The sequence below is a fragment of the Solanum pennellii genome, chromosome 10 (assembly GCF_001406875.1).
Source record: "Solanum pennellii chromosome 10, SPENNV200".
Taxonomy (NCBI): domain Eukaryota; kingdom Viridiplantae; phylum Streptophyta; class Magnoliopsida; order Solanales; family Solanaceae; genus Solanum; species Solanum pennellii.
Window position 1 is genome coordinate 55,672,721 of NC_028646.1, and position 23,613 is coordinate 55,696,333.

Below are 23,613 nucleotides of genomic sequence, written 5' to 3' on the forward strand. Positions count from 1 at the left end.
TAATTTAAATAATTCACGAAATACAATAAATCAATTAAATCATTGCTTCCACCAAGGCTCGAATCCAGGTGGAGCAAGATTTTACTTAAAGGGTCAATTTCGGCCAACTCTACCAAAATTGCCCCTTAACCATATTAATTAATTAATTATTAATTAGGGTAATTACAATACTAACCTTATCCTGGAAAAAAATCATTTTACCCCTAAAACCTCCAAACTTAAGATTACCCCTTTTTAAGTCCGGTTAAGACTCATCCGGGTAAATCTTCATATTCGGGTGCCCTACATCGCTGGACCCAATCTTTCCTAGCTCAACTAACTCACCAAGTTAGTTGGCTTGGCTATTACAGAGGTTCAGAGATCTGGTTCTACACACATTACTTCGTGTGAACCCGGTCTAATCTAGGCATTCTAGATACGTTAGACATCACTTAGCATAGTCATTTTTAGGATTGTTACAGGGAGGATCCCAACCCAGTTTTCAGGCTAGATTAAATCACTAAAACATCAGACTAGAGGTTGAGGTAGAGCTCCAACTGGTAGAGGCGGTCGTAAGCCTGGTAGGGGTTCAGGAAGTGGTGCTACAACACAATAGAGTGAGGCTAGAGGCACCACCCAAGCTGGATATGATTCATTTGTATGTAAATATAGTGGCCAAAAAAAATTGGGATCAAATTCCACAGGAAATAGAGAGAAAACGGTACGGATTGGATACTCGATTAATGATCTGATTTCTATTTCATAAAAGTTGAAAATAATTTGTATAACTAGAACTAAAGTTGCAATAACAATTTAAAGGTAAATACATAAAATATGTCTTTTAGCTTGATCTCATTTCACATTTATGCCCTCCAACTTTAGGTTGCACAAGTAGACATTTAAATTTGTATAAAATTGAAGAGATAGATAAACACGTCCTACGTGACATCCTACATGTCAATTTGTGTTTCATGAATTCTTTGTGGCATAATACTCATGAAACACAAATTGATGTAGGATGTCATGTAGGACGTTTTTATCTATTTGTTCAACTTTATACACGTTTATGCACCTACTTGTGCACAAGTTAAAGGGCATAAATATAAAATAAAGTCAAATTAAAGGAAAGATTTATGTATATAGCCTACTTTAAACAATGTCAACTTATGAGATTAAAAGACTATGTTCCCACAATGGAATTTTCAGTTTGTCGGTTTTCATGCAAATAAATATTTACATTTTAGATATGCACTCGATTCCTAAACCATCACTTAAATCTTACCCAAGAATTAAATGATTAATCTCACTGTGATGTTTTCACAACTATACAAGTTATTTAAATAAGAATAATCGATTGTGCCATATAAATTTAATTTATTTTTTTAAGCATATCTCTAGAATGAGTTATAAAGGATATAACGAATACACGTCGAATCAAGAACAGGATCAGATGTTGAAAAATATGCATATAAACATTTATATACATACAGTGGCGGACCCAGAATTTTTATAAAGTGGGTTCAAGATATAAAAAAATAAATAAAAATACAAAAAAATGAATTAAAAATAAAAAGGGCTTATTCGGATTCAATCTCGGGTTGGCTAGGAGAACTTGAACCCCCTCAACCATTCGGCCAAGCTTTATACTAGTTTTAGTGGAGTCAAAATTATATATATATATATATATATATGTAAAATTTTAAAAATACAATGTTATTTTTCAACGAATATGAACCCACTTGCACCACTATAGGTCCGCCCCTGTATACATATTAGTCTGGTGTGATGGAAACCCAAATTTCTATAACCAGCCAGTTTTGGAACCCATAGTACATTTCTCATCTTCCTCATCAAATATAAGTCATCCAAGGGTCCAATTACCTCATCTAAATATCTTTCTAGATATTATCATCAAATAATATAGATATAAAATAATCATATAATTAAATAGGTAAAAATATAAAATCAATTACTAATGTGTGGGCCACACTTGATAAAATCTTATATTATAATTTGCTTTTGGCCACGCTATTGTGAAGGTATATATGCATTAATTAAGCATTTTTCCAAAGTATTTTGTGTGGGAGAAAACAACACTATCCTTCAAACATTTGGTGCTCAATATCCTTCATTAAAATAAGACAATTGTGGTACCCCAATTTGAATTAGGTTTGCATATCTTAGATCATTGTATTTGACATTTACAAGATTGAAGTCTCATTGAGCTATTGTATGTTCTCCTAGATATATAATTTTTAAACTTTATTAACTAATAATATAGAATATTTTTGTATTTTGTATTTTGTATTTGGATAGTTATATTTGTCATTAAATGCTAGATAAAACGTAGTCTTATGGAAGTGCGTGAAAATGAAGAGTTACATTGGAAAAATTCTAGATACTTTACAATTCTAAATTCCTCCATTTTGTTTTCAAATACTATCTTTTTTATTTGTGATAAAAGTTTTAAAAAATATCTTTCAATTTGGGGTAAATTATTAGTTTCATTTCTAAACTATTGACAATCTTAATAATACTCATCTACTTGACTCGCTAAACTTATATACAATCCTATCTGTCAAATAACATAGGAAGTACTCTCAAACTCTTGTAGAGGCTTGGCACTCTTAATAAGAATTTGATATTCATGTTGAAAACACGCCTAGATTTGACAAGGTGTATTTCACTCATGTTGTTAGATCATGATGTGTTTAAGTTTCGTTAGTCAAGTAAAAAGATGTTTTTAAGACTGTCAATAATTTGGAACAGAACTAATAATTCACGTCAAATTTAGAAATATTTTCTCTTTTTATTGGGGTAATTATATTTGTTGTTCAATGCCCTCGTATAATAGGAGTGGTATTATTTTGACAGGATTTACCTATGGCAAGAGGGAAATTGGTGAAAATGACTGTTACCGATCAAGAACATTTAAATCACTAAGCAACTGAGGTATTAAACCATTTGCCATAATTTTAATTATCTTTTGTTCATGGTACCCTAATCTACTCTAACTTTTTTTTATCATCAATTTAAATAGGGAAACTAGCAGAAATATCACTAGTTTAGAAGCAAATTACTTAAGTATACTTTAATTTACATATTATGAATCTTACTAGAATTTGATGTATCCAGATATGTCCAGATACATATATCTCAAGATATATCAGGTCAAAATTAGGTATAATTTGTCCTCTATACATTGTATCTCGTAAATTCGCATGTATATTTATAAGTAGACAAATCTTGCTCACCTCCTTCTCATCCCACTTGTCACTTTCCTATGTATCTTGTATCTCAAATACATGTAAATTGCGCGAAATTCATACAGATACAGGTATCTAATGTGTAGCGAGGGTGATTCGCATGCAAGAGTATCTCCCCCCTATCTCGCTCATTTCTCTTCCTAATTTAGTGTATCTGGTAGAAATACATATGTATCTAGGTGGTCTCCCTCAAAATATGATATGAAACTATTAATTGGTGGTAAAATACGTAATTATTTAAAATTATAGGTAGAATTAGTATATATAGTTTAAATATATGTCTAATACCGTAGTTTTCCATTAATTATAGTTTATATATCGTTATAATGGAAGAGGTATATTTAAAACAAAATTATACCACGTGAGGATATATAATTGGATCAACAAATATAAGGACTGGTATATTTAAACTAGTTTTGATAGTTGAAAGATATATTTGATTCTTTTCCATTTTACAAATTCATCCCTTTTAGATACAAGGTAGAATATTAGTAAGCTTTGACCATTGTTTGGTGGAAAATATTGCTAATATTATATTAAGATTTGCATCAAACTCGAGAATTTTTAACCAAACTAAGCTATTATATAAAACAATTTACCAAAGTAATACATTTTTCTAAAATTTTACAAAACTAGTACAAACGTATTTCACGGTAACGTTTTAGGATATATTTTTTTTAAAAAAAACTAACAGCATTAGGTTGATATATGTTACTATAAGTAACGTTTTACTCCTAAAACGTTATTTTCAGTAACGCTTTACTCCTAAAACGTTACTATGAGTAACGTTTTAGGAGTAAAACGTTACTGTATGTAACGTATATCAATCTGACGCCATCAACTTTTAAAAAATAAAATATATCCTAAAACGTTACTGTGAAATACGTTTATACTAGTTTTGTAAAATTTTAGAAAAACATATATTTTAGTGAATGACTTTATATAATGGCTTAGTTTGGTTAAAACCTCCAAACTCGTTGAGGATACAAATTAAGAATGAATATTCAAATATATACGGGTGTACCTTCCTCAATATACAGTAAAAAATTATTAATTAATGAGTAAAATATATAATTATTTGAAATTATAAATAGAATTAGTATATATGATAAGTCTATATATGTTTAATAAGATAATTTTCCCATTTAAATATGATCTAAAGGTACTCTTCATTATAATGAGAGATGTGTATTTAAACCAAAACTATAACACATGAGGGTATACTTATACCAACAAATACATATTTAAACTATTTTAATAGTTCAAATTAAAGAAATATTTGACCCTTTCTCATTTTGCAAATTCATCCTCTTAGATACAAGGTAGAATATTAGTAAGCTTTGACCAGTATTTGGAGGAAAATACTACAATTCAATATTAATTCAACTATATATGTGGGGCTGCGTAAAGAATATATTTTGATAAAGGGAAAAATTAGATCTAGTGAGATATGGAATTGAATGGGAAAAAACAATTGAGTGTCGTAATGGTAAAATGAAGTTGGGTCTTTAAAAGTGGGTAGGGTTGGAGAAATGGAAGCATGCTTCCACCAATAAATAGTATTTTATTGATAATTGCATTGGTAGGTGATGAGAATATTAAAAGATATCTCATATTTTACTTTTAAAATAATTGTGGTATTAGGATCAATTTAAATATATTTTAAATTTGTTATCTATTGATATGATAAGTTTCAAAAAAACTTTTTCGAACTAGAGTTTGACAAATGAGATTAAATTTTCCCTTAATTATTGAGCTCAATTTATGTACATTGAGAGTGTAACCTTATTTTTTTATATTTATATATAATATTAGATTATATTTACTTTTTTAATAGGTGACATATTTTGTTTAAAAATTATTGATTAGTTATGAGAGGTTTACTATAAGATATGTTATTTGGGTAGCTTGATAATGTAAAAGTTTTCTTTTGAGTTTAAAGTATATATATTCAGGTAATAATTTCTTACATCATCACATACCTATTTTTTATTTTTTATAGCAGATGATCTATTATATTTTTAAGTACAAATCTCACCTAGTAGAAAAGCTTGTATGTAAAAAAAATACCTTGCGTGATTTTGGTTGTGCAAAAAATAGTTTTATAAGTTAATCTGTTTTCTTTGCATATTGTTGATGTACACAAGTCAAACTCTATTGTTTTTATATAGAGAACATATATATCTCATTCTTTGAAGCCAAAAAGTTATGTAAAACTTTAATCAAAAAAGCTAAATCTTGGATATTTGACAAAGGAAAATGTTGTTATAGAACATATCTAGTAATAATATTAAATATGCCTCATTCCTTGACTAAAATTATTGTTAACATTCAAATGCACATTTAACATTTTCAAACATGAAAAGTCAAATGTATGAATAAGATGACTTCTTGCTCTTCCTACACCTTAAAGCAAAATAGTCAAAGAAATATACCTACTTTAACTCCTGAATATCACCTTTATATATAGGCATAGTCCTTCTACCCAAAAAATATTGCAAACACAACACTTCATTTTTTTTCTTAACAAAAAAATAAAATGAAGTGCTTCAACTCTTGTTTGTTGGTTGTAAATGTCTTGTTAATAATTCTCTTTGTTTTCTTTTCCAAAAACTTGACGCAAGTTGAGGGGTTAAGACCTCTTAAAGAACAATCTTTCTCATCAATGGTAGAGAATTTTGTTATACAAAGAGCATATTCCGGGCCAAGTCATCGTGGACGAGGTCACTAGGTAGCAAGTTCAAAGGTATTGTTGAACAATACTACATAAACGTGCTCTTTAACTTGAGTTTATCTGACATTTATATTCTTCAATTTTGAGTGTATACAAGTAGACATTTAAATGGTAGAAAAATCCGTTATACAGAAGAGCATACTCGGGGACAAGTTACCGTGGATGTGGTCACTATGTAGCAAGTTCAAAATTGTTAAGCTATTGTTTTTCTTCAATACTTCATTTTTGGTCTGTAAGTTTTATGATTTTCTTCTTATAACCATACACAATTCATTGATACAAATGTAAAGAATTGATGAGACAATAATATAACTAATTTAATATGCTTTGTACGATTATGCTAATTTTTATGGTGGAAAACCTTCTTGCTCAAGAGAAGAAGACCTAGAGAATATAGGATTTCAAAAACAACGTTCAGTAACTTCAAAGAGCGGTTTTACATTAACAACTCCATAACCTAAGCAACTAACTACTATGGGTTTCCAATATATATATATATACATATGAGAACTCTAGACCGGCTTACGTGACGCCATCACAAAGTAGGATTCTCTTTTAATTTATTTGTTTTCATGACTAGCCATCCTCTCCTCTGAAAAACCTTCGCAACTGTCACCACCATATTACAAATTAAGCCTCCACCAAATCTTCCATATGTATAAATATCATCCCCCTTTGAATTTTTTTAAGCAAATGATCGCCAGTAGGAAGGAATACTATGCCAAACTTAATTTTAACCAACTGATACCAAAATGAAATATTGGGTCAAATTATGTGAATTAGTTAACACAGATGAATATATATAAGTTATACCTTGAAATTTTTCTTTTTAATTATGGAATTGTGAATGTTTCTCCTTTATCCTATGTATACTTGCATTGTTGGATGCATTACTCTACAGTTTCTCCATAGTCTTATTTTACCTTTGGTGATTCGAGTTTAATTATTTTTGTCTAGGGGTGGTACAATATAGATTGAAGGTCAATCTCATTTATTAGAGCTTTGAATTGATATGTCAAGTACACATTGGTGTGAATGAAATATGAAGCATTGCGAATTTCATGAAAAGTTGCGATTTTCATGAAAAGTTACTACTTTTATGAAAAGTTACGACTTTTATAAAAGGTTGCGACTTTTATGAAAAATTTGTAACTTTTATGAAAGGTTGTGACTTTTCCAAAGAGTTTTGACATTTCTGATAGGCACAATAAACATTTGTTCACACTAACTTTTTTGATCTATAAATAAGGAGATGTTCTCTCATTTTAAAACGACGAAGTTCTGAACTTCTTCTTCTTTTGCGTAATTAAATAATCGTGTACTTTATGCTCCTGTTGAATGATTTACTGACACCATTGTTTTTGTATTAATACACTGGTGAATAAAATCATTCTATCCTGAGAGGATCAATTCCTTTAAACCTCAAGTACTAGAGGTGAAATAATTTCCTTAAGGGGGTTGTGTATTCAGTGGGCTCGATTTTTCCTTTATGTTTCATTCTATTGTTATAGATTTTGATATATTTTTTACAGACATTAATTTATGCTTATGTCATTAATTGCTATTTTTATTACATGCTTTGAAATTTATTGTTTATGTTTCTGCAAAATTATTATTTGTTATATAAGTACTTTGTTTTAAACGTTTTCGGAAAATATTATATTAATATATTTTGACTTTTTTGGAGTCGCCATTGAACTTTTTTTAAAAAAAAATCAAGAAAAAACTATATTTTCAAAAGACTTAAACAGAAAAATCATTTTGAAAACTTTAAAGGGGTTCGAAAATTCCTATTTATATTTTAGGAAGGTTTACGACACCTAAAATATTCATTAACTCGTGATTATCCAATAACTAACTCGTTTGGCTAAAAGATCTAACTTTAATTTTAAGATAAATTAAATAGGGTTGCTTTAAAAATTAAGTATTAATCATACTATCTAAGTGAGTTATAATTCGTAATTTTTTTTTAAGTCATTTGCTTGGTTTGATTAAATTAAGTTGTTTAAAACAAAATAGCGTCTTGCGGGGTTTGGATTCGTTAACCCTAAGACTATCGACAATTAAATAACAAGTAATTAAGCAAATAACGAGAGAGAGAGAGAGAGGGAGATTGGGCCCAAACATGGGTTCTGTCCGCCTGGACCGGTGTTTGGACCCATTTCCGTTTGTGGGTCTTAGGCCCACTCGACTTGTACCTTTCCTAAACTAGTGAAATGAAAATAAGTAAACTTACAAGGCCTTAGGCCTAAAACTAACAAAATACGACATAAATAAATACAAAATATAGGTTTTTGGCCACTAAAAACTTCAACTCTTCAAGGGCTCCATATTCCTCGATTTTGGGAAACTGTCCGTCAGTTTTAAAGCTGGGAGACTTGATGGAGACGTTGAGCCTTTACGGCTCTCGAAAATGCGGAAATAAAACGAAGTCCACGAGGACTTGGGTGGATTTTTACATGCAAACAAAGAATAATAAAGTGAATAATAAATCTTGATTCAAGGTGAGAGGATGTCAAGTAATTAAAGAAAACATATATGTTACTATCCTTTAATGCTAAGAATTTTAAAAGAAATATAAATATATTCTTATAAAATTTCATAGTAAATTACAAACAACTAAATAGTCACAATATCAAAAGTGAATTTTTCTTTGTATTTCCGCACTCATGGAAGACCTTCTCATCAGTTTGCGGCTTCTCTCGACCCATTCAAACCAAATGTCTCTAACACCGTAGAAAGAGACTACAAGGATCAACTAATGACTAAATGATTTTAAAAAATCACGTAACCTAATAAAAACCGACAATGAGTATCAAGAGAATAAACAAATTTTCCAGCCATGGATAACAAACGGCAAGGAACTAAAGCATACTCTTCAAAGCTAGAAAAATTTAAATGAAAATGGCAAATAATCAAAGAAAAATTGCAATTATGATCTTCGCATTTAGAACTAAGATCAGATTCCTTCTTAACTGCTAACCTAACATAATATCCAGAAGCCAACAAACCATTTGAGCAAAATAGTCAATAGATCAAAGATTCGCAACATCGAACAACATGCAGGGGACATCGAATGAACATAACTACCGACCGAATCAGAAGACACATGACTATATATGCTAAGACGCTTCACACAATAAAGAAAACACCAAAGGGTAGTGGTAGCTTAGGCAGTTAAGGCTATTAGTGATTAAATGGACAAGGAATTGGGCATATTTATGCTGACAAAAGCAGACCCTTATGATTTGATATCATTAAGCTTAAAATGCAATACATATTTGGACAAAGATATTGAGGAAACTGTGTATCAATAAAAAAAAACGCTTGAGTATTTGAACACAAAATTTCAGCAGACCAGATCAGTAAAATGCTCCTATTTTTGCAGAAAATTTCAGACATGGATAAGGTAAGGTTTTTAGCATTTTTTTTTCACCACTTCAAGTGAAGGGAGAAAGTAGGCGTAGACATTCAGAGAGACTACAGCAAGCTTCAGGACAAGATTCACATACCAAATCACGCATTTGACATCAAGCGAGAAAGAATTAAAACTAAATATCATCAGAACTTCATTACAAACGGAGATAGACTAAGATGAGTTGAACATTTTGAGAACTAAACCAAATGCAATCATCAAAATCTAGAAATAAGCCAAAGGGTAATGATTTTAAGGCTAGAAAACCTTTTCAAACGCATGCAGCCTACATGTACACCAAACAAAGAGAAATATACTTCCATTTAGACTCCAAAACTAATTAACCAAAAGCCCAGAACTAAATTTTCAGCAGCAGTAACGAACCAAAGATCAAAAGATCACATCGAAAACAGAATGTTTGCCAAAAGGCTAAGTATGACTTATTTGGGAAACGAACATGCAAGATGGCAAAGGAAACTCAAATCAGATCAAACTAATAAGGCGAAAAATTCGATACGTGAGACAGTATTAAAGCCTTAAGAACACACCAATTGATCATGTAATCTCAAGTGAATGACGACAATGGCAGTCAAACACAATGGTCATTTCAACATAGAGATACTTCATTCGAGTGACTAGAATAGAGACTGATATATTCGACAAAATGAGATGAGTTTATTACCTCTTGTAGTGCAGCGATTTTGGGATGGTTGACGAGTTCGGAGAGACACTTCCACTACCACAAAACTTGAACGTGAATGCTCGACCGGGATCCTACAATGAAACTCAAAAATGCGAAAAAGAGAGCCTCTACAGTATGTTCTATGAAGGATTATGGCGTTGGAGTTTTCTCTCTACTTTGTTCGAGAAAAAAAATGTCCAACCAAAAAGAAAATATCTAATAACTTGCCTTTTTCAAAAATTTCTCCCTCTTCCTCCTCCGTTTTCTTTTAGAATTATCAGGACTAAAATTTACTCTCTCTTCTCCAAAAAATCTCCTGCTCAGCAGAAGTTCAAAAGAAAATTTATATAGGAACGAAATTAGGGTTTAGAAGGGGAAAAGGTGAGGGTAGAATCGGGTAAGACCAAGAAGCAATTCAAATTTTGAAAACCCCAAATCCTTTTACCATTTCAGGATGAATACTTTTTCTGACGATTCCAAACCATTCCAAAACGGGAAAGGAGGATGGACGACTTGGACTCAACTTCTATGTCCTTGTCTTTGACGTGTCTTAATCTCATGCCACCAAGGACAAAGGCGTGCTCCTTTTGCTGCTTGGGTCGTACGAAATGGAAAGGAGCGGGAGGAAGAAAACAAGAAATCGCTCCTTGCTCTTGCGTTGTACTCGCTTTCGCTGTTCACGCGTGGTACGCGTCGACACTTCCCGTGTTGTCTCGTTGCATGAGGCGTCGTTCCTCCTTCGTTCGCATCATTTGGGACTGCTGTTGGTGTCACGCTTTTTGGATTTCTCTTTGGAATTGGAAAATGGGCTCGGTCAGGGCAAATAAGGTGGGCTGGAATTTGGGTAATTAAATTGGCTTCTTTGAGGAAAGGGATTATTGGTAATGGGTTTAGATAGTGGGCTGATTTGGTCTTAATAAATTTGTCTCTTGGAAGAGGCAAAAGGATGGAGAAAAAATGCCATTGACCCACAAGTCCAATGAATTAAATACGTAAACGAAAGAAATAATTTTTGAAGATTCGATTAGGATGAACTAATACCAATTAATTAACGAGCTTTCTCAATTTTAACAATATAAAATAGTTAACGTACTTATAATTTTAAAAAGTCAACTATTTCAAATTTGTTTGAAATTCAAGAAACACGTGAATTAATTTCTATCGAGGAGGGTCAAAATTGAGTGTTAACATACTTGTTAATGCAGATAAATTTTTGAAGGTATAATGTGTACTACCATCTCTTGAAGAAAAAGAATCAAATTTGGATATAAATACCTTACAAGTTTTATTTTACCTTGATGTGCAAAGTGAACCAGAAAAAGAAGTCAAGAATTAATAAACTTTTTGACATGACCAAGAATGTTGTGCCGGATGACCTATAGAAGAATATGATTAGACTGAACCCTCTTTTAATCCCAAATCATAGATAACTACATAATAAATTAAGGAAAATTTTTTAAAATGTCAATATTTTAACATTTAAGAGGGTTCATTAACAACACTTTCAATATTTAGTAAAAATGTCAAAATTTAAGTTTGTTACGTATCTTATTTATGTTCTTATTATCTGTTTTATTTTTAAAAAATATAATTTTTATATAACAGATTGAGAGGAATTTAGGGGAGATAATTATTTTTAAAAAGGAACAAATGTTAAGAGTCTCATCAGTTACAGTTTATCAAAATACACCAACTTTCATCTCTTTCTTCTTTTTTTTCATCATGTTATAAAAAACCCTTTTTTTCTCTTTTGTTCTAAAAAAATTCAATATCCAATTTTATTAATCTTTTTTTTTGTTTCTAAACACTCTTATTAACCAAAATAAATATCCAATTTTCACTAATTATTGTTATAAAAATCACGGAATTAATGAAGTACCACATCTATAAAATTTCAATATCAATTTTTCGCTAATTATTGTTATTAAAATCATAATTAAAAAAATATGATATCTCATTCTCACTAATTATTATTATGTAACTTTATGATAATACATTATAGTTTTATCTCTTAAATATAAATTTTTTTAATTTAGAAACTTGAACACCTATAGTTTTATCTGTATTTGACATACTTTTCTCACATTGTATTTGTTTTATTTTTTAAAATTTTGTATCCTTGCTTAAATGTATTTATTCCAATATGTATACCGTTTGTATTAGTATCCATTCTAGTTTTCATGTTGTATTTTGTATAATGAAGCTTGTATTTCTTTATTAGTTTGTATTCGTTCCAATATGTATGTCAAATAAAATGTAGCTATATAAGAAATACATTTGTATTTGTATTTGAATACAAATAAACTAGTAGAAAGTTGTTCTTCTTATAAATAAAATACATAACTAGTTGACATACATTTGGATGAATACAAATCAGGGACAAATACAAGATTCATAAATCATGCAACATGAAATTTTTAATAAATACAAATATTGATAGTATACATAGTGATTTGAATACAAATTGAGAAAGCATACCAGATTCTAAAAAAGAACTATAAAGACAAAACAAACTAATAGAAAATTGTTCAACAACTATTCGATTTTCGTCGTCTTTTTCAAGATCCTCACGAGTAAACAAAGATTCTACACTTGCGTTCTGAATTTGAGGAAGGTTTTGCACACCAATGAGTCTTGTAAATGTTCTTACCCTCTTTCTTCCCTCATTTTAGCAGCGGATCATACATTATACACTATTTGTTAAGTAATAAATAAATTAAAGAATGAAAAATCACCAGAATTTGGTTGATTAAGATGAATACCTCTAGTAAGCCTCTTGGATTCAGCCACTGGAGAGTAAATCATAACGGAAATTAAAAAATACAAACAACATTTTTTTAAGATTTAAACAAAAACAAAATTAGAAAAGAAATATGAAAATAGGATAAAGATTAGAGATACCTTAATCAAAGAGATTCTTGTTGATCCAATTTTGGATTAAAAAAAAACAACCAAAATATATGGCAGAAAAATATTTACAACTTGAATGTTGGAGGAAAATCAGAAAAGATAAACATGAGAGAGAAAAAAAATTAAATAGGAGAGAGAATTAACAATTTGAAAAGATAAATATGAGAGAGAATGTTTTTTTTAAAAAAAAAGATATATAGAATTAATTGAAAAAAGGAGATAAAATAGGAGGAAAATTGGGACATATAAATTTTTTAAAATAATGACATTTTTTATATTATTTCTAATATTTATAAAGTATGGATATTTTTACTAAATATGTTAATTTTTTTTTACTAGTTTACTAATTTTCCCATAAATTAATTGTTCATATTCAATATAAAGTAGATTCTCAATTTTACTACTAGTTGTAAACACTTTGAACTTCATTACGATTCCCTTTTAATTTATTTATTTCCAACAGTCTTCTCCTCCTATCAAAAACCTTCACAACCGTCAATACCATCTTAATAATTAAGCATATCTTCCATATATATAAATATGAGCCCCATTTGAACTTAAAGTCAATTTCATTTATTAGAGCTGTGAATTGATATTGAAGCACACGTCGGATTTAAAAGGTGTGAATGAAATACGAAGTTGCGACTTTTATGAAAAATTGCGACTTTTATGAAGAGTTTCGACTTTAATGAAAGGTTGTGACTTTCCAAAGGGTTGTAACTTTTCCAAGGAGTTGTGACCTTTCCGATAAGACACAATAATTATTTGTTCACACTACTCTTTGTTGTCTATAAATAGAGAGATTTTCTCTTATTTTAGATTAACGAAAATCTTGAACTTCTACTTCTTATACACAATCAAAGATTCGTGTACTTTGCTCTTATTGAGTTGCTCATTGACACCATTATTTTTTGTATCAATACACTTGTGAATAGAATCGTTCTATCCCCTTTAAACCTCAGATACAAGAGAAAAATAATTTCCTTAATTGGACACTGTGCATTTGATGGACTCGATTTTTTCCATTTGGTTACATTTTATTGTTATAGATCTAGGTATGTTTTTTTTCATCATTAATTTAATGGACATTTACTTGTTTTCCATCAAGAATGGTTCCATAATTATGTTCGGATAGGTTTAATATATTCTGTAAATCAGTTTCGATTCTTATGGTTTGTGAAAAGTGAATAATTTTTAATCTTTGTTACTTATTTAATGAACTCTGATTAATTGATTTCACGAGAATCAAAAGAAAAAATTAATCTTAACAAACTTTCAGAGGTTCAATTTTTGTAGTTTTCTGTTACTTTTGGTCTATTTTGAATGCCCAATGTAAGAAAAGAGCAATTGTGTCTTTTGATCGTTATTTCAATCATACTCCCTCCTTTCGCTTTGATTTGTCATGGTTTTATTTTATAGAGTCAAACAATAAAAACTTTGACTAACATTTTATGATGCATTTTTCTCATCGTATTGATACGCAAAAAAATAATATAATCGAATTTAACTTTGAAAATTAGTCAAATTGACTTTCGAAAAGCGCAACATGACAAATAAAAGTGGACAAAGAGAGTAAAATAAAGCAAAACTTTGTGTGTACACTGCCCATATCCACATGGACTAGTGTTATTCAAAACGGAGAATTTGTGATAGTAATAATGATGATACAGATATAGTTGACCCCGACTAGCTTGTAGTTATTGTTATTTAGAAAATGACAATTCATGAAGAGATACACTTCTTGCTAAACGAAGAAACCATAGAAAGCAGGGTTCCAAGCAGAGCGGAGCCAGAGCCAAAATTTGTACCACATGAGTCTGGATAGATTATTTACACATACAAAATGGTTATTCAACACAAAATACACATTCGTGCCTATGATGGCTGTTGGGAAATAGCATACACAGCGGAAGCATTCCAGAATCATACATCTTGCATGAATATAAACAACAATCACAAATAGTCATCACATACAAAGTATGCTGAAAATTAACTCAGGATTACCTCTTGAAGCGTGTGCAGATATCTTGAAGTAATTCCAACTCCAGCTCTATAGTCTTCTACAGTGATCTCAATCAACAATTGAACTCTCTCAATACTTGGGTGGGCAAGTATTGTATAGAATACTCTCTATAATCTAGGTTAGAAGAATCCCTATTCATAGAGATGTATTCCTAGTCCAAAGAGGAGAAGAAAGCAAATCCTTTTTTTTCAAGAAAACTTGAAAACACACGTTTCTCCCTTCAAAAAAAAGACACGCTACTTTTCCATCTTCTACTAGAAAATAGGATTCTGAGTTCTAGTTAAATTGGGCACTGGAGGGACCACATAACTTATTACTGAGGCTTCCTATCATGGAAATAATTCTAAATAATTAATTTGAATTATTCTTACCATAATAAATTACAAATCATTCCACTAAAAATTCGTAATTGAACTCCTCTATTTATTTCGAAATTCACCACTAAACACTTATTTGATTCCCCATGTTAAGATTACCGATACTAATCAATAAATTAAATTACTGACGAATTTAATTCAATGATTAAATTCTTTTAGAGCAATACTTAACTTATTTCATGTGCCAGATTCATAAATCTACCGGCCGGGTTTACACATGAAAACTTACAAGCTTCTCATAAAAGGTGTATCATCAATCTCTATACTGAGACATGGATTCCATCAACTAACTAATTATTTCACCAATATATATTATTATCATCCAATTTACCAGGCATATTGACCCATCTCAGAATCTCACCTTTTAATAAATCAAAATGATAAATAATATATACAGATCATAATCGTTATATCAAGATTAAGAATATAAGTACATTTAATAGTTTAGAGAATATGTTTTTATCAGTCAGTCTAAAACAACTATCTCTGCTTGGTCCCGTTCAATACATACCAAATGCACTAGCACGAGAAGTTAGAACTATGCCATTCTCATAATCAAGATAAATTACATTTAATCTCGTGCTACAATCTTTCTGATGATTTTGTCCAAATTTCCATCTATGATTGTGAACTATAAATTTTAACTTATAAGAACTGATGATTTAATCTTCTGTGTATAAGCTTAAACTCTATACACCAAATCATCTACTATATAAGTTAAGGACACATATATGACAATTGATCTATTTAATGTAACACTTTATTGAATTGAATAAATAAATAAACAATTGTTCAATATTAATACTATATCAAAACGCATGGTTAATAGTATATCCTAACAATGGCTCTGCCCCTGCTTCTAGTCCAAGTGCAACTTTATTTCGGGGTCCCCTGTTTGGTTATGGACTCGAGCAATCGCAGCAACTGTCTGATACACTTGTTTCATCGTTGGCCTTTGATCGGGAATGAATTTCATACAATCACTTGCAAGTTCAAGTAGCTGCAATACCATATTATCAAAAACTTGACCTAACAATAGTTTATCCACATCAAGAGGACTGGCAAATGAGCTGCTGGATAAATTTAGACTCAAACAGCTCAATTGGTAAGATTCTTTTCTCGTTAAAAGCTCAAGAATCACAACTCCGAATAGATAGACATCTCTTTTGTATGTCGTGTAAGTCTAAAAGACTCAACTATTGAAAATAGACTCAAATTTGAATCCCTCACACTTGTTTTTGCAAGTGTTGCCTCCCAAAAATTGGATAACTTAGGATTGAAATTTTCATCGAGTAAGATACATTTTGTGCTAATGTTACTATGCACAACATGGAAATGAAGCCAAGCAAGGGCTTTCGCGACACCAATAACAATTTTAACCCTTAAAGGAAAGTACAAGAGTCTTGCCTTGTCTTCGGTTGAATGCAGCCACTCGTGTAAGCTTCCATTAGGCATGTATTTGTAAACCAGAAGTCTCTCATCCCTCTCAGAAAAAAAAAATCGATTAGAGGCACCAAATTCGGATGTCTCAGACTACCTAGAGTTGTGATCTCAGAGACAAACTCTTCCTCCAAATTCTCGAAACTTTGGAACCTCTTTATGGCAACAGTCCATCCATTTGGGACCAGTGCTTTATACACTTTCCCGAGCATTCCGTTCCCGATTTCATTATCTTGGCTGAAATTCAAAGTCGCTTTTGATAGTTCCATAAAACTCATTCTTGTAACAATCTTCTCCATTTCTAAAATCTGCCCAAAAGAAACATTTTATTTATCTGACATAGTTTGACTGGGCACAATTTTCCAGAAAACTTGTAGTCTTAAATGTGACATAACACTTGTTTGGCTATAAAAGCTTATCACTAAAAGTAAAATGACAAGTGTGAGTTAAAAAAAAAACATTCCAAATTTTAGGAAGCTACCGTTTGCCATTCTTTGTGAAATGGAGATAGTGTCACATAAGCTGGAATGAATACAGGGTTTTCTCAAGAAGGAAAAAGACAGTTGAAAGAAATCAAGTAAAATCATTACCTTTGGGTCGTTGTTTACTTCTTCTAGTTGAGGCCATTGATTTCCATCAATCACCATTAACTTTGTTCTCTTCTTGATCCATAAAAAAAAAATTCTTTACATTAGGTAAACCAAAGAATATATACCAAGTAAAGTCGAAAATGACCAACTCGTTACAAAACCTTTAATAAATCTGTTACACATAATTCCAATGGACTACCACAAAGTCCTGGATTATTTGCATAGCATTCAGCTGGAAAAGTGGCATTGACAAAATTTGGCACTGGCCCTGTCAACATGTTGTTAGCAACGTTAAACGTCTTGAGTCGACATAAGAAGCAAATTTCAGGTGGGATTAGACATTCTAGTTTATTGTTGTCTAATTTGAGGACATTAAGAAAGGAACAATTTGCAATATTACTTGGGATCGTGCCTGAGAATTGATTACTCGAGAGATCAACTTCTACAACATATTCGATTTATATTGATATATCCAAAGAGATGGTTCCATATAGCTCATTGCTTGAAAGATCAAGAGAAGTTAAAGAAGTGCAACTTTGTATGCCTCGCGGAAACTTACCCATTAGTCCCATGTTTGAAAGAGTAATGGATAAAACTTTAGTCTCATCAAGATGCCAGCATTGCATTCCTACAAATTTGCATATAAAACCTTCTGTCTGATATTTATCAAACTTCCACGTTGAATTCAATAAATTTAAAGGATTTTCCAACGATTGTTTTATTGATATCAAGCAATCGATGTCACTCTGCACCGCGTTGCATCTTAGAGAAAAGCTACAAAGTAGTAATACTAAGTAAAGAATGTTGCAGTTGCTCATTGTGTGAATTAGAAACCTTTGCCTTAATTAAAAAGAGCATGGAATTTGTTGAGTTACTAGTGAAACTATTCGCGCTTCGCGCGATTATATAAAATATTTATAAGATAATAATATGAAATATGTAATATTAGGTTAGTATGAATGTATAGATAATATTAATATTTCTACTCGTCTGCGATATCATAGACTTTTTTTAAACATATAAAATATATTTATTTATTTTGTGTGTGTGTGTGTGTGTGTGTGTATATATATATATATATACATATATATATATATATATATATTAGAACAAAATATTCACCGTGGTGAAATAAATGGAATAAGAGATAATATGTTGAAATAACAATATATCGTATTAGGTTGAAAATATTTTATATGTATTAATTTTCTATATCTTTTGTAGCAGTATTAATGTTCTGTTCAAACTCTGATTTCGTCAAAAAAATTGATTTTTTTTAATTTTACTATTACATTTGCTTATTATAATTTTTTAAACATTAATTAAATATTTATAAGACTTACGAAAAAATAAAACATATAAAAGTTATGAATAATATTTAATATCAAATGTTACAAGTAAGATGAAGAGACATGAGTTATAAATAATTCAAATATATAATTTTGTTAGACAATAAATGTATTAATAATTATATATTGATTTTGTTTGTAAAATAAATAAATAAAAATAAGAGGTGAAAATACAAAAAATGAACAGAGAAAATATAATAATTGGTGATTACATAAAAATTATAAATGCATTTTGAAGCAAAAAGAACGGTGGCAGATTGTTACATACACAAAAAATGACATCATAAAAATAATATTTTATTTTTTAATTACTTTTTATAATTAAAATAAAAATGAAACTAATCATCATAAATTTTGTTGTTGTTGATAAAATGAAATAATTATATTAATTGTTTTCATAACAAAAAGAAAGTAGAATACTAAAGGATCAAATGACTAACATTGACAATATAATACATTTAGCGAAATTATTTATATAAATCAAAATTTAAAAAACTCTAGTAAAAGTAACTAAGTTGTTAATACAATTCAAAGTGAAAATATAATCTCTAATTATGCTTCATTTTTTTTTCCTTCTACCGTCTTCCTTTGCAAAGAGATCCGCCATCATGTTTTGATCCATATGTCAACCTCTTATTATATGCAACCAACTGAATCATATACCAAACAAAAATAATTATGTCAAAAGAAAGAACGAAATAAAACTATGTTTAATGTATTTATATATTATCTTTTCAATAGTACTAACAATACTAAATAATAATTATTTCTAGAAATCTAACAAATATTATATCAAACTATATTATATCTGGAAAACTAACTATTAGAAAGAGCAATTGCATATGGACAACACATTGTTAAGAATTAAAGAAATTTTTTTAATTATACTTACTTGATAAGTTATAATACAAACATAAAAAATATATATTAAGAAAACACGTCTTAGTACATAAAATAAAAAGAAAGACTTTAGAATGAAATATATCCTACCTTCATATACTTTTTTTGTTACATGTTAGTTAATTTACAAAAAAGTATGATGAAGAAGAGAAATTATAACTTTATATGTGAATCTTCATGAAAATAAATATGAATTTATATAGACAAAATAAAAGGAAATAAAAAAATAAGGACTTGAGAATGATATATTTATTAACTTCATGTACTTTCTTTTTTGTTACATGTTAGTTTCATTCACAAACCAAATACTAATTTATATAGACAAAAATAGAGAAAATAAAAAATAAAAATTTGCAATGAAATATTTCTTACCTTCATATACTTCTTTTTGGTTACAAACCAAACCTATATAATGAAAAGAGAAGGGATAATTGTGAATGTGAATCTTCATAAACTAATATGAATTTATAGGCAAACTAAAGGAATACCATAAGACATCATAAACTTACAATTTAATTTGGAGGTTATGGACATAAAAATTATGAGAATTATAAATATTATTAAAAGTAAAAATTAAAGAGGGGCAAGTCAAGATTAGTAACTCCTAGTGAATAAATTAAAAAATAAAAATAAAAATACTTAAAATGTAAAAAAAAATTATTATGATTTCATGATTAGAAGTGAGATAAACAAATAGAGAAAAATATAGAGAATTTTTTTATAAATGTTTCTACATTAATAAAATATTTATTTGTATAAATAAAGTAATATATTTTCATAATAAAATAATTAATTTAAGTTTAGAAAAGTCAAAAATAAATAAATTATATTTCTCCTTTTATTATTAGTGATATAAATAAATAAAAAAGATGAAGAGTTTTTGTCATAAATAATTCTCCATTAATAAAATATTTCTTTGTAATAAATTTTAGTAATCCTTTTTATGATATAATAATTAATTAATTTTTGAAAAAAAGCAAAAAAAAAAAAAGAGAAAAAAATAAAGGCAAATGGAGGCCATAGAGAGGTGCCACATCACATTGTCTATGGTCCTCATATATATATATATATATATATATATATATTGATTTGCTTTGGCAATTGTGGCGTAGTTTGCTGATTGATTTTTGAAAAATTGGGTCAATTGGACATAATTTCCAACGCATTCTTTACTCAACATCATAGGTTAAGTCCGTAGGATATGTTCTCTGCAATACACATGATACATAAACATGACTCTTAATTTAATTTCAGCTGACAAATAAACACAAGAAAGCTCCTAAACTTATATAAAATTGTACAGATCGACACATTCATCCTACATGGCATCCCATGTGAAATTTTTGTATCCTACACGGTGTCCTACGTGTATTATGTCATATAGGATATGTGTGTCTACTTGTCAATTTTCTACAGTATTAAGTGTCTATTTGTGCATACCCAAAGTTGGAGGGCATAGTTACCTGTTGAATCCAAGTTAAGAGTCATGTTTTTGTATCATATCTCTATATTATCTTGGTCCTTCCCCGAAGCCTACGCGAAAACTATTACTTGAAGAAACAAGTCTTCCACGCCATCTTCTATTAGACTGCTTAGGCTATTAGTTTCAGTTACACCTAAATCTGAATGTGCATCTCAATGATTAACTTATTGTCTTTATATCTGAATATGTCATGCTAAAGACAATTATTTGTTTTTAGAATTTAAATGTGCATGATTTACTTATTTTTAATTATGGAAAGGGTTAAAATTCATTATGAGTTATACGAAATAGACCATTTATTTATTTTATTTTGAGATAAAAATGTCTTTTCATTAACCCAAGAGACGACAAATACCCTCAAAACTTAACCACTCATACAATATTTATAGTTGTGTAACAAGTCATGTGGGACTAATTCATCCATCTAATCATTGCCAACTAGGGTTCCTACTATTGACATCCCTTACAATATAATTAAGAGAAAATAGTCAAATGTTTCCTCAACCTATTATCGAATTTTCAACTAAACACTTATGCTTCACGAAAGTCTTATCACCCACCTAAACTATTTTAAAACAGAATAATTACATCCTTAGATGCTGATTCGCATAGAAAGTGTCCTCACTCTCTTGGAGGCATGTGGAAATCGAAAGAATTGATAAAGTATGTTTTATTTGACTTTTTATTATATATATATACATAGAACCTTATATATTTAGTCTTCTTTTTTAAGTCTTTTGTTTCTTTTTTTCCCTATCTTTCTCATTACTCAACGTACACCCCACCACCATTTCCTCCACCTTGAACCACCATAACTACTCTAAGCACATTTTACTATCCTTCTTTTTATTATTTTTTTTACAATTTGTTTCACTATTTTGTACAACTAACACTGCAAATCATCAAATAATTATTAAAATTATTACTAATATTACCGAAAAAACTAAATTGTCCTTAATCTCAATATTTCAAAGAAAATTAAAAAAAAATTACACAAGTAAAGACCCAAAAAAAGCATAAGAATTCCATAATAGATTAGGAAGGCATGTGTCTATTTTCTCTTTTAATTAATCATTAAAATTCTTTAATTTCAAACAACTTGAAATAATAAGTTTTTATAAAATTTAAAATATTTTCAAGTTATGTTTAAGTATTTTTTTCAAGTTAATCTATATAATTATGTCTATAAATACAACGTTTTATAAATATTCAAAAATTATTTTTAAAAGATTTGTTTTTTTAATTAGGTATTTTGCTTAATTAATAGCTTATATTTTAGAATTAATTAGAATATAATTAGGTTCATTGTTTTATGGAAAAATTGTATATAATAGCAAACTAATAATCTAAAATAAATGGAGTTGCTAGGGTTTGATTTAATTGTGCTCCATAGCAAACGTTTGCAAAAAATTGCCAGGCGCCTCTCTCCCAAATATCTCGCTCGCCACTCTCCTCCAATCTCTCACTCGCTTCCTCACTTTTTATACAAACACAAGTGTATAAAAATTGTTTCTAATTGTATAAAGCGGAGAAAATTGTATAAATACACATATTTTTGTTCCACTCTCTCCCCTCTTCCAGATCTCGCTCGTCACTCTCCCAAATCTCGCTCGCCACCCTCGCCTTTCTCACTTATACAAATAGAAGCGAAATGTATAAATTGCGTTTCTGTTTGTATAAAGTGTGAGAAAATTGTATATACACATGCAAGTACATATATTTTCGTCCTATACACTTATAATTATACAATAATAATACTCCCCTGCCCAGTTTCTTTTGCCTTTCTCTCTTTATCGTTTTATACAATTTTCAAATTGTATCTAATTTCTCTCTTTCTCGTTTTATACAATTCGATTCAATTGTATATTCCTTGTCAAGTCTCTTTTGTCTATCTCTCTTTCTCATTTCATACAAATTCAAATTGTATATAATCGTTTTATACACTTATAATAATACAATTCGTTTTATACTATTCGTTTTTATACAGTTCTCTGCCCAAGTGTCTTTCTCTTTCTTGTTTTATACACTTCGTTTTATACAATTTCCTTCAACTGTATATGTATAGCGAATTATACATGTTTTATGTTTGCTATGGAGCGCAATTATGCAAACTTTGCTATAACATACAAATATGAATTTTTTATTTGCTATATGTGAAAGTTGCCCTTGTTTTATTATGTTAAGATAAGAAGCTCGTTAATTCATCTTATTGTAACGACCTGTTTAGTCGATTCGAGCAGCAAGATTATTTTGATAGAAACTGGCTGAGTCGACGGAACAGTCGACGGACCGTCATGGTCACGACGGACCGTCGGGGGTCATCGTTCCAAAACACTTAAACTCAGAAAATCTGGGTACTGGGATCAACTCTCTGAACTTCACGACGGAACTGCAGTACGGAACGTCGTAGCCACGACGGACCGTCACAGACCTTTTACTGAAATTGAGTCTCTGAACTTTGTGAC

General features: G+C 29.8%; 1 protein-coding gene and 1 pseudogene across 1 annotated transcript; both read right to left on the minus strand.

The window, feature by feature from the left end:
• Window positions 1-8,016: 8,016 nt before the first annotated feature.
• On the minus strand, window positions 8,017-12,881 carry LOC107032426. The gene is made up of 5 exons (XM_027912130.1): window positions 12,839-12,881; window positions 10,522-10,594; window positions 10,305-10,392; window positions 10,077-10,168; window positions 8,017-8,421 (listed from the first exon to the last, which is right to left on the minus strand). The coding sequence occupies exons 1-5, from the start codon at window positions 12,879-12,881 to the stop codon at window positions 8,343-8,345; spliced, it is 375 nt and encodes a 124-aa protein (XP_027767931.1). The 3' UTR covers window positions 8,017-8,342.
• A 3,364-nt stretch (window positions 12,882-16,245) lies between these two features.
• LOC107001370 lies at window positions 16,246-18,234 on the minus strand (annotated as a pseudogene).
• Between the last annotated feature and the right edge of the window lie 5,379 nt (window positions 18,235-23,613).